The sequence below is a fragment of the Symphalangus syndactylus genome, chromosome 2 (assembly GCF_028878055.3).
Source record: "Symphalangus syndactylus isolate Jambi chromosome 2, NHGRI_mSymSyn1-v2.1_pri, whole genome shotgun sequence".
In the NCBI taxonomy this organism is placed as follows: Eukaryota; Metazoa; Chordata; class Mammalia; order Primates; family Hylobatidae; genus Symphalangus; species Symphalangus syndactylus.
In genome coordinates this window covers 12499457-12517381 of record NC_072424.2, presented here as the reverse complement: position 1 = coordinate 12517381, position 17925 = coordinate 12499457, and the positions used below count along the sequence as shown (strand labels likewise).

The following is a 17925-nucleotide window of genomic DNA, read 5'->3' as shown; positions in this document are numbered from 1 at the left end:
TGAGAGTTTTAATCATAAAGTGATGCTGAATTTTGTCGAATGCCTTTTCTGCATTTATTGCGATCATGTCATTTTTGTTTTTAATTTTGTTTATGTGGTGTATCACATTTATTGACTTGCATATGTTAAACCGTCCCTGCATCCCTGGTATGAAATCCACTTGATCATATCTTTTTGATATGTTGTTGGATTTTGTTAGCTAGTATTTTGTTAAGGATTTTAGCATCTATGTTCATCAAGGATATTGGTCTGTAGTTTTCTTTTCCGGTTATGTCCTTTCCTGGTTTTGGTATTAGGGTGACGTTGGTACCAATTCTTCTTTGAATGTCTGGTAGAATTCTGCTGTGAATCTGTCTGGTCCTAGACTTTTTTTTTGTTGGTAATTTTTAAATTACCATTTCAATCTTGCTGCTCGTTATTGATCTGTTCAGGGTATCTAATTCTTCCTGATCTAAGCTAGGAGGGTTGTATTTTTCCAGGAATTTATTTGTCGTTTCTAGGTTTTCTACTTATGTGTGTAAAGGTGTTCACAGTAGCCTTGAATGAGCTTTTGTATTTCAGGGTTGTCAGTTGTAATATCTCCTGTTTCATTTCTTAATGAGGTTATCTGGATTTTCTCTCTTCTTTCTTGGTTAATCTTGCTAATGGTCTGTCAGTTTTATTTATCTTTCCAAAGAACCAGCTTTTCGTTTCATTTTATGTTTCGTCTTTTTTGTTTGTTTCAATTTCATTTAGTTCTGCTCTGATCTTGATAATTTCCTTTCTTCTGCTGGTTTGGGTTTGGTTTGTTCTTGGTTCTCTAGTTCCTTGAGGTGTGGCCTTAGAATGTCAGTTTGCACTTCTTCAGTCTTTTTGATGTAGGTGTTCAGGGCTATGAACTTTCCTCTTAGTACCACCTTTGCTGTATCCAAGAGGTTTTGATAGGTTGTGTTATTATTGTCATTCAGTTTGAAAAATTTTACAAATTTCCGTCTTGTTTTCGTTTTTGACCTAACGCTCATTCAGGAACAGGTTACTTAACTTCCATGTATTTGCATTGTTTCGAAGGTTCGTTTTGGAGTTGATTTTCAATTTTATTCCACTGTCATCTGAGAGAGTGCTTGATATGATTTCAATTTTCTTAAATTTATTGAGGCTCGTTTTATTGGCATCTGCAAGTTTCATTGGTTGATCTGTCTATATTTTGTTTGGTTTTGGAAATAAGTTTAATAAAACACAGTCTTGCTCTTAAAATGCATACAGTCAGTTAAATAGCTAATTTCAGTATAATGTGGTGTGGAAGAAAAACATTAAAATTGTGCTGTATTTAAAGATTCATAGTTGAAATGTTAATTTCTTTACTAAAGTGACCCTTCTAATGCAGCAGGAAGACTGTTTTTATAATTGAAAGATAGTTTGCATTTTATTACTTAGCTTTTGTTTATAGTTTACTGTACATGAATACATCCCTAAACGTGTATTATTGTAATTCTGCCTGTTTTGGGGTAGCATCTACCTTACAGTCCTGGCTGAGGGCTGAGCTGAGCGTGGCTCCGAGGGAATCCAGCCTTGGGCAGTAGGTGGCAATGTTGGGCAGGCAGATGAAGGCTCTGGGATGTCTGGCTAGTCATGGGGACTTGAGCTGTGGGCAGAATTCCAGTCCTGCATGAATTAAGGCTGGTCCTCAAACCAAGTCGAAGAGACAGAACAGACTGGAGGAGGAGGGGGGAGAGGTCCATGATGAGAGCTGCTGCCATTTATTGAGCATTGTGTACTGAGCTCTGTGCAGGGCACCTAACAGCCTAGCATGCAGCAACTCAGTTCCCACCACCTGTACCCCACCCTTTTTTTTTTTTTTTCTGCAAATCATGAAGAGAAAGACAGTTGGAATGTGGCAGAACCAGGATTCTGTCCCAGTCTGGCTGTCCTCACAACTCTGAATCATCAGGTGACAACAGTGTCTTGCTGGAATTGCCAGTTGCTGCTGCTCAGGTGCAGCTGGTGCCTGCCCTGCAGGATGGCGCCATGGGCCTGGCTGAGCTGTGGCTCCCAGCATGATACTGTTTCTTCCCCAGGTCTGCTCAGTGCCGCAGTTCAGCAGGGTGGAGGCTATGCTGTCCGTGCCCCAATCTCTTCTGCCTGGGGGTGTGGGCAGAGCTGCTGGCCTTCATCCCTCTGCTTGTTTCTCCAGACATCTCCTCCTACTCTGATAGAGACACCCTGTCTTGGGACATCCCCCCATTCATTCCTTCACGGAAAGTCAGCCTATTTTTGTATTTTACTTTGTGGTCATCTTCATAATATTTCTTCGTGGCATTGACAGCAGTTTGTAACTGGGGATTATCTGATTGTTATCTCTCTGCGCTGTGGAACTATAAACTTCCTGAAGGTAGGGGCCACGTCTGAGCTCACTGTTGTACCCTCATAGCTTTACATGGCACTTGGCATCCAGAAGCCTTACATATTTACTTGATGAATGAATACATGAATGACTTCCTTAAACTAATTTTGTCTCTTACTTCCTAGTTGCCAGGTGGTATAAGACAGCAGGGTTATGATCTAATATATATTTGATGTGATAAGAAACTAAAGTCTTGTTGGGAACTTCAGTCTCAATTGGGCAAATCAAGATTTTGTGATTCTGAAGCAGTTTGGGGAGTTGTCTTTAAGAAAAAGAATGCTGATTATAAACACAAAAAAGATGATAAATCTGTCTTTTAGAATGCCAAAAAGTATAATTAAAAATATAAAAAGCTGACCAATGTCACAAATGTCATAACATTTGGAAAATAACATTTATTAACTAATTGTCCAATATATTTCTATAATATCTTCTCCTATATATTTTGGCTACATGTTATTATATTACCTTTGTATAACAATTCTGTCATAATAACTTCAGTAGCTAGAATAGATAATTTAGTCTTTCTATTAATATAGTAATTAAACTTTTTTCATTAGTCTAAAAATGTTAGACTTGCATAAATTTCTTGCTATATTATATGAAGACTACATTTTTAAGCTAATAAGGGCCACCAGTGAGGGAAAGGTTTACATACTTTCTTTACCTTCTCTGAATTCGTCATTATGTAGGTAGTAGCATGTTTGATGGTAGATTTTCAACTACAGGAAAAGCATGGTACATATTCCTGGAGCATCAGTTTTGCTTGTTAGTATATGCGTAGGAACATTTTTATATTAAGACAAATGGAAACATCAGAGAATACTGTGCAAAACGTTTAATTTAAAGCTCAAACACCAGACTTCATAAAGCTATAATGTTGACCTAATAGCTTGACACTTTTGAATCTAAGACAATAATCCTGATTTCCATCATAGTCTTTCCATTTGTTTGTAGATATTTAGTTGAATTTAGTGATTTATTTTTTGTCCTTTTTTCATTCTTTAACTGAAATTTAAACATAACTTTTTATAGAAATAAAAAGGATATACAGAAAAAATGCACATATCGTAAGTGTATGCCTTGCTGAATTTCACAAAGTGAACCCACTGGAGTGAGACTCCGTCTCAAAAAAAAAAAAAAAAAAAAAAAAAAAAAAAAGAAAATTGCCACAACCCCAAAACTACCTCTTCTTCCTTTCCAGATTCAATCTCCATGCTTGCCAAGGAAACCACCACAGCCCTGACTTCTAACACCATGGGTTAGTTTTGCCAGCTTTTGAACTCTGTGTAAATAGAAGTATACAGTATGTACTTATTTGGATCTGACTTATTTTCCCCAACATTATGTTTGTAAGATTCATCCATATTGTTGTAGATAGTTGAAGATCCTTGTTTCTCATTGCTATTCCATTAATATAGCACCATTTATTTATTCTAGTATTGATAAACATTTGTATAGTTTCTTGTTTTTGGCTATTATGAATAGTACCTCTAGGCCGGGCGCAGTGGCTCACGTCTGTAATCCCAGCACTTAGGGAGGCTGAGGTGGGCGGATCACCCGAGACTGGGAGCTGGAGACCAGCCTGACAAACATGGAGAAACCCCATCTCCACTAAAAATACAAAATTAGCCAGGCGTGGTGGTGCATGCCTGTAATCCCAGCTACTCCGGAGGCTGAGGCGGGAGAATCGCTTGAACCCGGGAGGCGGAGGTTGCAGTGAGCAGAGGTCGCACCATTGCACTCCAGCCTGGGCAACAACAAAAGCAAAACTCTGTCTCAAAAAAAAAAAAAAAAAAAAAAAAAAAAAAAAAAAACTCTGAGCATTCTAGTACATGTCTGTTGGTAAACATATGTATGTATTTCTGTTGACTATATCCCTAAAAGTGGAATTGTTAGGTTATATGGTATGTACGTGACTGACTTTGGCTAGACATTGCCAAACAGTTGTTCAAGGTTATGACTTACAATCTCACCCACAGTGTAAGGAAGTTCTTTTAGTACGTTGCATGATTGTATGAGAAATCTCACTGTTCCACCTCTTTACTAACACTTGGTATTTTCTGTCCTTTTAATTTTAGACTTTGTAGTACCTGTGAAAGCAGTTTCTCATTGTGGTTTTAATTTGGATCGTAGTTTATTACAGACATTTTTGAAAAGATTCTGCTTCACAGCTTGTTTTTGGTATTGAGTAAATGTTTAGAATGTCATATTTGGAAAGACCTCTATCAACTTTTTTCATGTATAAGCTTAAAGATTTCAGGGTATTTCCCATATGAAGGAGTCTGATTGAATAAACTATGGTATGGACAATGGAGTACCATGCAACTATATTAAAAAAAATATGAGGACGATCTCAGTGAACTGATAGGGGGTGATTTTCTATGATATATTAAATGAAAACTGCAAAAAGTATAGCTAGAATGATGTATATACCTTTTGTGCATATGTATATTTATAGTGTATAGGTTTTGCAAAAAATAAGCAAAAGAATAAACATGAATGAAATGCAACAGGAGGTAAGTGGGAATAAGGTTGAAGGGTTAGGTAAGGGAATGAGGCTTAAAGCTACTTATATAAAGGTAACTTTAACAAGTTTTTAACAGGTAGCTGTTAAACCATGTTAATGTTTTACAGATTCAAAACTTAAAATTTACAAAGATGGAAAAAACTGAAATATAATACAAACAGAAGCAAGTAGACCTAGTTTATTAACAAACCACACAGATATTCACTGAACTTGTAAACACATTTTTCAGACTCCATACGTTTATTGGTATTTATATTCTAAAGACACAGACCGTAAAGGCCTACTGAACATTACTCAGTCTCTTGGTGGTTTTGATTCTATTTTGTGTGTATTCTGGGATTGAACAATTGAGAAACTATATTGATGCTTTTGGAAAACAGGATTCTCACTATGGAAGAAAGAATATGTAAATATGGAAGGAAGGAAACAATATAGTCATGTTGGATTTGAACTGGAGTGAATAGTGTGAATTCATGATTTAAAAAAAAATCCTGACTGTCCACTGAAAAGTCTAGAAACAATGACTGCCCAGTAGGAATGAGCACACCCAGTGCGAGACCTCAGTTGCTAAATATATTTCCCATTAACGGAAGTAGGGAAAATGGCTTAGCAAATTGGATGATCCTGGTATTGGGGCATGAAAACTACAAGGTGAGCCTAGAATATCCAATGTGCCACGAAAGCAAAGAGGTGCTTTAAACATCTCTGGGGAGTGGCTGGACACGGTGGTTTACACCTGTAATCCCAGCACTTTGGGAGGCTGAGGTGGGTGGATCACTTGAGGTCAGGAGTTCGAGACCAGCCTGGCCAACATGGTGAAACCTTGTCCCTACTAAAAATACAAAAATTAGCCAGACATGGTGACAGGTGCCTGTAGTCCTGGCTACTTGGGAGGCTGAGGCAGGAGAATCGCTTGAACCTGGGAGGAGGAGGTTGCAGTGAGCTGAGATTGCACCACTGCACTCCAGTCTGGGAGACAGAGTGACACTCTGTCTCAAAAAACAAACACCCCCCACCCCGCCAAAACTCTAGGGAGTGGTAAAAGTATACAGAACCAGCTTGAAGGGTCTCCCACTAGACAAATTTGGAAGCATTTGAGCATCAAAAAGAATAATGTTAATACCTTCGCAATGGAGAGATCTGGCAAACTCCACTATAACCAAGTCATCAAGCTTAGAATCACTAATAATGAAACACACCAACATCACATGCCACCTGATATGGTTTAGTGGAAAATATACAGTATCATCTATGTATTCTTTTTGCTAAAAGTGTTTAATCTGAATATAATTATGCACATACAATCAGACAAATTGTAGCACATTCCAGAAAACAACTGGCCTGAACTCTTAAATGTGAATGTGAAAGACAACGAAAGATGGGCATCTGTTCTAGAATAAAGGAGACAGACACACCAGCTAAATGCAGTTTATGATTCTTCATTGAATTTGATGGATTACAGAGAAAAAAACCTAGCTAAAAAGAAAAAGGACAATTGGGAGAAATTTGAATATGGACTACATATTTGATAATATTAAGTCAAGCTTTTCAGTGGAATGGTATTGGGTTATATAGGAGACTTTCTTAGGATATACATGCTAAAGTATTTAGAGAAGCATTATGATATTTGTAACTTAAATGGTTCAGTGAAAAATAAAAATGTACACATATCAGAATAAAGAAATGTGGCAACATTTTAAGAATTCATTGCACTATTCTTTTATCTTTCTGTAGGTATAGAATTTTTGAAATAAGTTAGAACAGTGATTTCAGGGCATTTTACACATTTTCGTGCAGTGACTAATCTCCATATCTCTTTAAATTAAGGATACTAATTTACCGTTTTGTCATCTATGGTTCCCTAATAGGAAACCTGTTAAAATATTAATAAATCCAAAGAACGATGAAAAGGCATTGATAAGTCTAAATGCTTTCTAGTTTAAAAATACTTTTAAAGTAGGAAAATACAGATGATTGCCTTACATAATAAAATTATATATATTTCATTCTAAATACTAACATCATGCTTTAAGGGAGCAATACCTAGAAGCATTCTTATTAAAGACAGAGTCAATAATGACAGTAGAAATTATTTAATTATTTTATTCTTTTTTTTTTTTTTTTTTTTTTTTTTTTGAGACAGAGTCTCGCTCTGTTGCCCAGGCTGGAGTGAAGTGTCACGATCTCGGCTCACTGCAACCTCCACCTCTTAATCTTAATCCATTTAAATGTGAAAGGCAAAACAAAAACTTTTGGAAGATATGTCAGTGAAGGGGTGGCCTGTCCCTCCACACCTGTGGGTATTTCTTGTCAGGTGGGACAAGAGACTGAGAAAAATAAGACACAGAGACAAGGTATAGAGAAAGAACAATGGGCCCAGGAGACGGGTGCTCAGCATACGGAGGACCTGCACCAGCACCGGTCTCTTGAGTTTCCTCAGTATTGATTACTGTTTTCACTATCTCAGCAAGGGGAATGCGGCAGGAGAACAGGGTGATACTGGGGAGAAAGTCAGCAAGAAAACGTGTGAGCAAAGAAACTCTGTGTCACAAATAAGTTCAAGGGAAGGTACTATGCCTGGATGTGCACGTAGGCCAGATTTATGCTTTTCTTCACCCAAACATCTCAGTGTAGTAAAGAGTAACCGAGCAGCATTGCCGCCAGCGTATCTCGCCTCCAGCCACAGGGCGGTTTTCTCCTATCTCAGAATAGAACGAATGTACGATCGGGTTTTATACCGAGACATTCTATTCCCAGGGGCATGCAGGAGACGGAGGCCTTCCTCTTTTACTAATCCTCGTCAGCACAGATCCTTTACAGGTGTCGGGCTGGGGGACAGTCAGGTCTTTCCCTTCCCATGAGGCCATATCTCAGGCTGTCTCAGTGGGGAGAAACCTTGGACAATACCCAGGCTTTCTTGGGCAGAGGTCCCTGTGGCTTTCCGCAGTGCGTTGTGCTCCTGGTTAATCAAGAATGGAGAATGGTGATGACTTTTACCAAGCATACTGCCTGTAAACGTATTGTTAACAAGGCACATCTGCACAGCCCTAGATCCCTTAAACCTTGATTCCATACAACACATGTTTCTGTGAGCACAAGGTTGGGGCTAAAGTTACAGATTAATAGCATCTCAAGGCAAAACGGTTGTTCAGGGTACAGATCAAAATGCAGTTTCTTATGTCTTCCTCTTCTACACAGTAACAGTCTGATCTCTCTTTTCCCTACAGTCAGAAAATGTATTTCTAAACTTCGGATAGGAAATAACATTTTCACGAAGGTAAACTGTAAAGAAAGTGAAATAATAAGATACAATCCTGCAGAAATTCTATATTTGCAACATATCTGACAGGATTAGATTTCAGACTACATAAAGAATTTCTACAAGTCAATTAAAATAAATCCAGTGAAAAAATAAGCAACATATGGACAATAGACATTTTGCAGAAGAAGCAATTTGGCAAATAAAATTACGGGAAGGCATTAAAGCTGTTTGGGAAAACAGGGAAATAAAAATGAAGACCATCGTAAGATACGATTTTGCATCTACAGGACTGGCAATAATTAAGTCTGATAATGGATTATGGGTCAGTGGAAACTCATACTTCTGGGGAAAATGGAAATTAGTATAATCACTTTGAGAAACAATTTGACATTATCACATAAGTTTGAATATTTGTGTAGCTATTGACTAATAGATTTCACTGCTAGATCTAGGCCCCAAAGAAACTTGCATGTGGATACCGAGAAACCAAGAATGATCATAGCTGCACTGTCTGCAGTGGCAAAAACCTAGAAATGACCACATGCCCATTGTGAGGAGCCTGAGTACACTTGGTATATTCACATGATGAAATGTAACACAGCAGTGGAAAAGTGTGAACCACAGCTACTCACAACTTGATATATCCCAGTAACATGAAATTTAATAAAACAAGTCTCAGAAAATCATACCATTTAATACCATTGTTATAATGGCATTAGCATTGTAGCAGCAAACCAAACAATATGGAAGAATTCATATGTACAATGTTATTTCACTTTTATAAGTCATAGGGATAATGTACGCAAAAGTGGTGGTGGTATCTTTGGGGGTTATTCAGGGTAACAGGGTGGGGCCAGCACACAAGTGGAGCCACTGGTATTAGTAATGTTCTGGCCTTCAGATGGGGGCTGGTTCCCAGCATATGCCTTTTACATTTTATTAGGTATGGGGTCCACACACCCTTCTGATGTGAAATGTCATGATAATGATGAAGGAAAAATAAATAAGAAATAGCCTCTGTATATAAAGAGTAATCAGAGTTAATATAGGAAGGGAACTTCCTAGATAAAATGCTAGGAGTAAATTTCATGGGCAGTGTGCAAGAGCATTGTGAAGACATCGAGAGTCTGCTGAGACCCACAAAAGAAACTTGAACAAAAAGTCACAATTTGTTCTTAGAAAAATTTATTCTCGATGGATTGATAGGTGCAGAAAACCACATGGCACATGTTTACTTATGTAACAAACCTGCACAGTCCTGCACGTATATCCCAGAATTTAAAAGAACAATTTATTCTTATAAAGATGTCAATTCTCCCTGACTTCATAGGCTTAACATTTTATAAAAATTTTAGAGTTTTTCCCCAATCTGGACAAGCTGAGAACTCTCAGCAAATCTTAAACAATTTGAGGAGGAGGACACTTTTTAAGGAAAAGAATACAAAATTAAGAAAAAAATTAGGTAGAAAAAAGCTAACATTAAAAACAAGAAAATAAATTACAAATATTTAAAAGCTGACAAATATAAAACATTACCAACTTAAATTCAGAAAAATATTTTTATTAATCGACTGCTTGATACACCTGTTATATTTTTCACTTACTTTTATTAACTAAATTATCGAATAATCTAAGAGCTTATTTACTACTTCTGTTTGAAGTTTGTGTCTTTCATTTAATTACTGCTTTTCATTAGATCTGAAATTTTTTTATAATTTGCTTTTTTTTTTTTTTTTTTGAGATGGAGTCTTGTTCTGTCACCCAGGCTGGAGTGCAATGGCGTGATCTCAGCTCACTGCAACCTCTGCCTCCCGGGTTCCAGCAATTCTCCTGCCTCAGCCTCCTGAGTAGCTGGGATTACAGGTGTGTGCCACCACGCCGGGCTAATTTTTTTATTTTTAATAGAGACGGGGTTCCACCATGTTGGCCAGGCTGGTCTCGAACTTCTGACCTTGTGATCTGCCCACTGCAGCCTCACAAAGTGCTGGGATTACAGGTGTGAGCCACTGTGCCCAGACTATAATTTGCTGCTTGATGTCAGAATAATTTCTATTAATTTCATTGTTCATCTTTAATCACCCTTGTTTCATAGTCCAGCAATTTTCTATATTTTCTATTAAACTCTTCATATGTCTAAATCAGGAATTAGACATTTTTCATTTTTTTCTAAGCTAGCCTAAAATTTTTTCTAAATTGCAGTTAAAGTGGCATATTTGACCTTTGTTAACTTTTAAAATATTGACATATAATTAATATACCACAAAACTCACCCTTTAAAAATATGTACGATTCAGTGGCTTTTTATTATATTCACAAAGTTATACAGTAATCACCATTATCTGTCTTCACAACGTTTTCATCACCCCCAGGAGAAATCTCATAACCATTAGAAGCCATTCTCCCTTTTCCTCTTCTTCCAGCCCTTTGCAACCACTAATCTACTTTGTCTGATTTGCCTATTCTGGACATTTCGTATACATAGAATTATACAATATGTGACCGTTTGTGCAACCTTTATTAAATTTTGAATGAACTCGCTATTCATGCTCAGGTTTTCCTTCTGAGTCAGAAAATATATTTTAGAGTCTTTAAGATGTTGTGTACTTTGTGCTACAAGATCTCAATGCTTTATAATGGGCAAACCATCTCACTATCCTTAGACCCTTGAATACTAAGTTGGCATGGGTGATTAAAATACTACATGTAATGTAAAAGATAAATTCAAGAAGAATGTGTAACTTGCAAAATCTGAAGTAGTCAGCAACTTTAGGGACTGGGAAGGCAACTTTCCCAGGGATAACTAAGTGATAAAGTGAACTGTGTCCAGAATATGTTTTAAGTACTTACTAATGTTAAAGCGTTGTGGAACCTTCATGGCTTCTAAAAGTCACATTTTTACGTGACTGATTTCAAATGCAACATAAGGTTAAAGTTGCTCAGAACTTATTTCATTCTGTTGAAAAGACAAAACTGCATTTGAATTATTCTTGTGTATACTTTAATTGCAGACGAATCTTGACAGTTAAAAGTTGGTTTGCTGTAGAACATGATTTTTCCGTTTTAGAGTAGCACACGATAATGACATACACAAAGCAATTTGCTACTGGAGAATTTGTAGCAATATTATTATTTGATGTTTGGTTTATTTACTTATTTGAGTTCCCACTTTATTTTGTACATATCTTCCCTTATTTTGATTAATTCTTCATGAGCTATTTTGGATAAATAAAAGTCATATTTGTCCTTCTACCTTTACAGTTTTCCAGGCACTCATGTAAAGATTGATCAAATGTAGAAATTAATTGGATGATTCCTAGAAATTTCTGTTACTTGAAGAGCATAACTTTTTCATTGTGATCTCTGATGAATAAACCTGTTTCACTTAACAATTCAATACCTTCCTGTTGGGAGCAGGCGCTCCAAAATCTGGCCATAAACTGGCCCCAAAACTGGCCATAAACAATCTCTGCAGCACTGTAACTTGTTCATAATGGCCCTAACGCCCAAACGGGAAGGTTGTGGGTTTACAGGAATGAGGGCAAGGAACACCTGGCCTGCCCGGGGCGGAAAACTGCTTAAAGGCATTCTTAAGCCACAAACAATAGCATGAGCGATCTGTGCCTTAAGGACATGCTCCTGCTGCAGTTAACTAGCCCAACCTATTCCTTTAATTCGGCCCGTCCCTTCGTTTCCCATAAGGGATACTTTTAGTTAATTTAACATCTATAGAAACAATGCTAATGACTGGTTTGCTGTTAATAAATACGTGGGTAAATCTCTGTTGGGGGCTGTCAGCTCTGAAGGCTGTGAGACCCCGATTTCCCACTTCACACCTCTATATTTCTGTGCGTGTGTCTTTAATTCCTCTAGTGCTGCTAGGTTAGGGTCTCCCCGACCGAGCTGGTCTCTGCAGCTTCCACTATTCTTCTTAGTACTTCAGCATAATACTGTATGTTCCTTCTTTGTCCTGCAAGATGATGGTAAAGTGCATTATAATTCATTTATGTGTAATCCAAGTAAACAAGCCTCATTGTGTTGTATGTGTCTTCTGATTAAGAGCTCAATACATTTAATCTAGTCTGACAGTTTGCCTAGTGTAAGTCATGTGTGTCTTGTTAAAAAAATTTAATAAGAACAAAACAACCAATATGTATATATTTTGGAATAGACTGGCCAAGATCTTATAACTATTTGCCCATATTTTTTATAATACCTGTTTAGGAAACATTTAAACAAATCCTTTAGTTCTGAAGGTACTTAAGGAAGTCAACACATTCATTAAAACGAGGCTGTGCTGACTGTAGAAATTGTTTTCTGTTTGGAAGGTTTTGTTTTCTGTTGGGAGTATTCTGATTCTCAGTCTTATTTCTCTTCTGTTATTACCAACATTTTCTTGGTGATCATGATTCTTAATGAAACAGTTCTGCATACCATTTCAACCATCAGAGTTTTTAGTCTCTATTGTTTTATAGGAGAGTTCTTGACATTTTGAGGCTCCTGCCAATCTTCATTCTTTCAATTTCCTTTTTTGGCTTCCACTAAGATACTTTCCATTGGGTTTAAATTTTGGAATGATCAATAATTGTAGAAAAAAGAATTCATCTGAAATTGAGACATACACAAAAGCAATTCAAATGCATTTTAAAACTGCCACTGTGTTCACTTGAGCCCTGAAATTGTGTAACCAAATTATTCTCATAAATATTGAATTATCGATGGGATACATGTGGGAGTTTTTTCACTGGAACATTTGTTTCTTCAGGCCACTTTGCTATATTGGTGGCAATTTTGCATGCTGCTTTATCTGGAACTGTCAGACTGCGGACAAGATGTGTCAGATAAGTTCAGGTGTGCATAATCAGGCAGCCTCATCCCAAGTTATACTTACTATTTGTTGTAATATTTGGTGTTTGTGTCCTACAAACCCAGGAATTTTGACAAATTTTATTTCATGTGATTTGCTTTAAAAAAAAAAGTGGCATGTTTATAATTATGTACACTATTTTTTGACTATCTTTCTTGACAGGTGAAAACTTTTATTTTAACTAAGTATCAACAAGAACCAAATTCTCTGCTTAAAATTGTAAAACTTTGGTGTTTGGGTGTTTGCCTGGAATGTCAGGTCAGGGTTTAGATGCCAATCCTGCCAGTTTCTTGCCCTGAAAACCACTGAGCTGTATGATTTAAGTCAGTGAATTTATAGTGTGTGGATTTCATCTCAATAAAGCTGTTTAAAAAAAAGTTCAGAGAAGATGTTTTTTACTGAGCTCTGACCCAAACCAGGATCACCCGTGTGTGTATCAGGTGCTGGGGCTGGGGAGATCTGGACACCAAAGCACTTCTCTGTCCCCAGAAAATTCCTATTTGCATTTTCCAGCAGCTCAGGTGTCATCTTGATGAAAATGTTCCTCGATGTCTGAGACAGAGTGGCCCACCCTCCTGGTTTGTATACCTCTGCTTGCCTGTCTCCTGCGGAATGGTACCTTGTTGTTGTTCTGTGAGTTGTTTATCCCCCTCTATATCCCTTAAGACCTTTGCTGCTATGGTGCCCAGCAGGAAATACACGCACACACACACCCACACACTGTTCTTACATGCCTGATACAGTGGACTCATTAAAGGCTGGGGTGGCAGCTCTGGGGGAGTTAATGGACAGCTTTATCTCCATAGAGAGAAAGCTCAGTGTAGAAAATGATGTGTTCTCTTCCTCACAGCTGCTGACTTCAGGGCACTGGTCAGCCTCTATTTCTTCATAGTGGTTTTTAGACTTGAGTATGCATTGGAATGACCTGAAAGTCTGCTAACACGTGAAATGTTTGGCCCCAGCCTCAGAGTTGGGGTCAGTAGGACTGGTGACAGAACTGATAATTTCCATTTCTAGCCAGTTCCCAGTGATAAGCTAGGAACCCTGCTTCGAAAACCACTTGGCCCCCCTGCCGGGGCTCACTTATCTTGGGAGAGGGCTTGTGAAGGCCCCTCTGTTTGTGCAGTTTGGTGGTTTGCATCGGGCTCTATGGCTGAAGTTGGAATCTTCAAGAGGCCCCCCAGACCCATGGCACTAGTCTAGTCTGAATGACTGTCTAGGGATTTTCAGACTTTGCTCTCCAGACCTCCTAAATAGAATGGATCACCTCAGGGTGACTGATCAGGGAGGTGGTGTGGGTGATGCTTCAGACCTCACCTTCTCACCAGATCAGCTCTGTTTTTATGTCTTAGGCGCTAGGATCCTATAGGTGAACTTGTTTCGAGAATGAGTTCCTATGCAGGGGAAAAACCCCACATTTTTATGGTAACAACTGGGATTCTGGGCCCTGCAAAGTAAGCAGCTTGTGAAAGCCCTGATGTTTCCTCTGAGCTGCAGATCCCAGAAAGCCAGAGGGCCAGAATGCCTCTTGGTTGCTAAGTTGTATTTTTTTCATTTCATAGAGAGCTACAACTCCAAATTCAGCATAGCTTTGTGGTTCAGACTCAGAAGTCAGACAGAGTTGGGTTCAGGTCCTGGCCCTGCCCCTCCTAGCTGGGCACCCTGCTGCTTCTGGGAGGCCTTTGTGTCTGTGGCTGTAACATGGGCCATGATTCTCTGCCTTCCCCATGGGCTGCTGTGAGTCTTGGATGAGATCTGTTGGAAGTAAAGCTCAGAGTTGCAAAGAAAATGAGCACTTAAACAAAGGATTTCTCAGCAAGGCAAAATTTACTTCTGCAGAAGGGTGCTGCTCGCAAGTTTGGTCACCATGAGAGCACACCAAACAAAGGGGGAAAGGGGTTTTTATCCCTAATGCAGTATGTCCCTGCTGCTGTGTCCTATCTCCACTGTGGAGTTGGACCGTACAATCTAAGCGGAACCCGATTGGCTAGCTTGAATGGTGCAGGAATGTGGTTACACTGGCGGAAGGGGCAGTTTTGGTGGGAAGAGCCATTGCGACGGGAGGGATAATTTACAGAGTGGGTAGCAGATGTGGGCTCTGTAGATAAGGACCAGTGGGAAAGTTGATTACTGAAACCAAGACAGGGAGGCATAAAGGATAAGGAAGTTAGTTTGGCCTTGGAAGTAGGGAACAAAGAGCAAGGATGCTGAACAAGCTAAACCTTTGAAGCAGAACTTCTTTTGTATCTAACAGAGTGTAGATCCCAAACACTTGGCACAGTATCTGACCCATCATCAGTGCTCAGTTAAATATTAGTATTATCATGATGGTTTTGTTATTGTAGTGAAAATTAGAACATTATTCTTAAAGGATCAATAATTTTTAAATGAAATAAATATGAAGACCTACTTGAAATCTCAGAAAAATTTCAATAGTTAATGGATTTTTTTTTTCCTATACTGGGCAAAATTGATTTTTCATTTTAAAAAATAGAGAAAGGGGTCAGGTGCAGTGGCTCACGCCTGTAATCCCAGCACTTTGGGAGGCCAAGGTGGGCAGATCACTTGAGGTCAGGAGTTTGAGACCAGCCTGGCCAACGTAGTGAAACCCTGCCTCTACTAAAAATATAAAAATTAGCCGGGCCTAGTGGTGCATGCCTGTAGTCTCAGCTACTTGGGAGGCTGAGGTGGGAGAATCACTTGAGCCCAGGAGGCCGAGGTTGCAGTGAGCCAAGATTGTGCCACTGCAATCCAGCCTGGGCAACAGAGTGAGACTCTGTTTCAAAAAAATAAAGATAAAAAAGTAAAAAGGGAAGAAAAATGAATTAAAGGAGGATTTACTTAACTAAAAGACAGTTTTAAAAGAACAACTGCCGACAATCATAACATTAGCAGAAATCACTTTAGCATTTTGTGTTGATTGCTTTGCTCCACCAAGAATATCTGTGAAACACCCGTAATGCTCAAAGTTTTGTTTTTTTTTAATCTTCAACTTTTAAGTTCATGGGTACATGTGCAGGATGTGTAGATATGTTACATAGGTGTCATGGTGATTTGCTGCACAGATCAACCCATCACCTAGGCATTAAGTCTAGCATCCATTAGCTATTCTTCCTGATGCTCTCCCCCTCCACCCACCTCCCTGCTGGACCCCAGTGTGTGTTGGTCCCCACCATGTGACCATGTGTTCTCATCATTCAGCTCCCACTTATAAGTGAGAACATGTGGTGTTTGGTTTTCTGTTCCTGCATTAGTTTGCTGAGGATAATGGCTTCCAGCTCCATCTATGTCCCTGCAAATGATGTGATCTTGTTCCTTTTTATGGCTGCATAGTTGTAACATCAAATTTGATGCATCTTATTATTGTGATCTTTTCAGACAGGGTCTTGCTGTGTCACCCAGGCTGGAGTGCAGTGGTGCGATCATGGCTCACTGCAGCCTCGACCTCCCAGGCTCAAGAGATCCTCCCACCTCAACCTCCCAAGTAGCTGGGACTACAGGTGTATGCCACCACACCCAGCTAATTTTTGTAGAAGCAGATTTTCGCCATGTTTCTCAGTCTGTTCTCAAACTCCAAGGCTCAAGCAATTCTCATGCCTCGCCCTCTCAAAGTGCTGGGATTACAGGTGTGAGCCACTGTGCCTGGCCCCATCTTATTTTTAAATGAAGTTTTAATAAGATCTCAGTTGTATGCTTCATCTGAAGTGATTATTCAGCTCCAAAACAAATCAAGTTCCTTCCAAGTACAAAAGAATCTATGTTCTAAGGCAGTGGAAGGAAGCAGGGTTGGGGAGAATATATCATGTTCAAGGAAAATGAAAAGAACTTAACGTTTTGAAAGACTTCTAGTCAAAGGAACTCTGACTCATTATCCTGGATGTGATGGGAGGTGGGGGGCATTTAAGCCTACATTCCCACTTCCATTTTAAAGTTAGAATCAGGAGGAAAATGGGGATTGAGATAAAGAATTTTGCTGTGTCACAGTCTGGCTGAAAGGCGTTCTGCCTAGCAAGGATGCAGGCGATTTGCACACGATCCACTCTTGAAGCTTAAACCAGTACTTCTATGATGTACTTTTTTTGGGGGGTGGGGTGGGTGGGGGTAAAGGGAGGAAACAGCCAGGATGAGGATTGAATATATTTGAAAGGAGATTCAAAGTGATGTTTATTGAGCACTTCACTTTGGAAAAGCAAAAAATCAAAGGCTGTCTTAAAGATTATACAGAAAATATGATTTATTGGAGATATCCCTTGCCTCCAGGCTCTAATATTAAGCCTCCAAATATAATGCAAGTTATATTGGTATAGAAAATGGGAAGGAGCAGGCAGATTTATTATGTATGAGCATGAATAATTTTTATCTTTATTGCTTTCCCACTTCAGATCAAGTTGGAATTTTTAACTTTTCACCAAAGATTCTTTGGTTTTACAGAAAATATACCACAGGTACATGAAATGTAATATGTTTATTGTATACGTTTTTAATAGTAGAAAGTAATATTAAAGTTAGGCAGTTTAAAATTAAAATTATAGTTTAGTGGTCATGAGAGTTAGATAATCGTGTGGTAACCTGTGAATGTGTTTATTTAGCAATGATGGTGACCATGAAGGGACTTGCTCAGGCCATTTAGGAGAATATCTGGCAAGCCAGAAGGAAGATGGTTTTAATAACCAGGAGAAACGTAAGCTCATTATAGATTTGTATAATAAGGGTGAGTTCGGGGTAGTATAGGCTTCTAATGTACAGTGACAGTCTCACTCTGTCATCCAGGCAGGAGTGCAGTGGCGCGATCTCAGCTCACTGCAACTCTCCATCACCCTCCCGGGTTCAAGTGATTCTCCTGCCTCAGCCTCCCGAGTAGCTGGGACTACAGGTGTGTGCCACCACGC

At 38.8% G+C, this 17925-nt stretch overlaps 1 protein-coding gene across 1 annotated transcript in view; it reads left to right on the top strand.

Moving 5' to 3' along the window:
- FANK1 (fibronectin type III and ankyrin repeat domains 1) overlaps positions 1 to 17925 on the top strand; it is a 122349-nt gene that overhangs the window by 36681 nt on the left and 67743 nt on the right. Inside the window, 1 exon segment of the mRNA XM_055245989.2 lies at positions 3585 to 3641. Within this exon segment, the coding sequence (XP_055101964.2) occupies positions 3596 to 3641 (46 nt within the window). The 5' untranslated portion in view covers positions 3585 to 3595.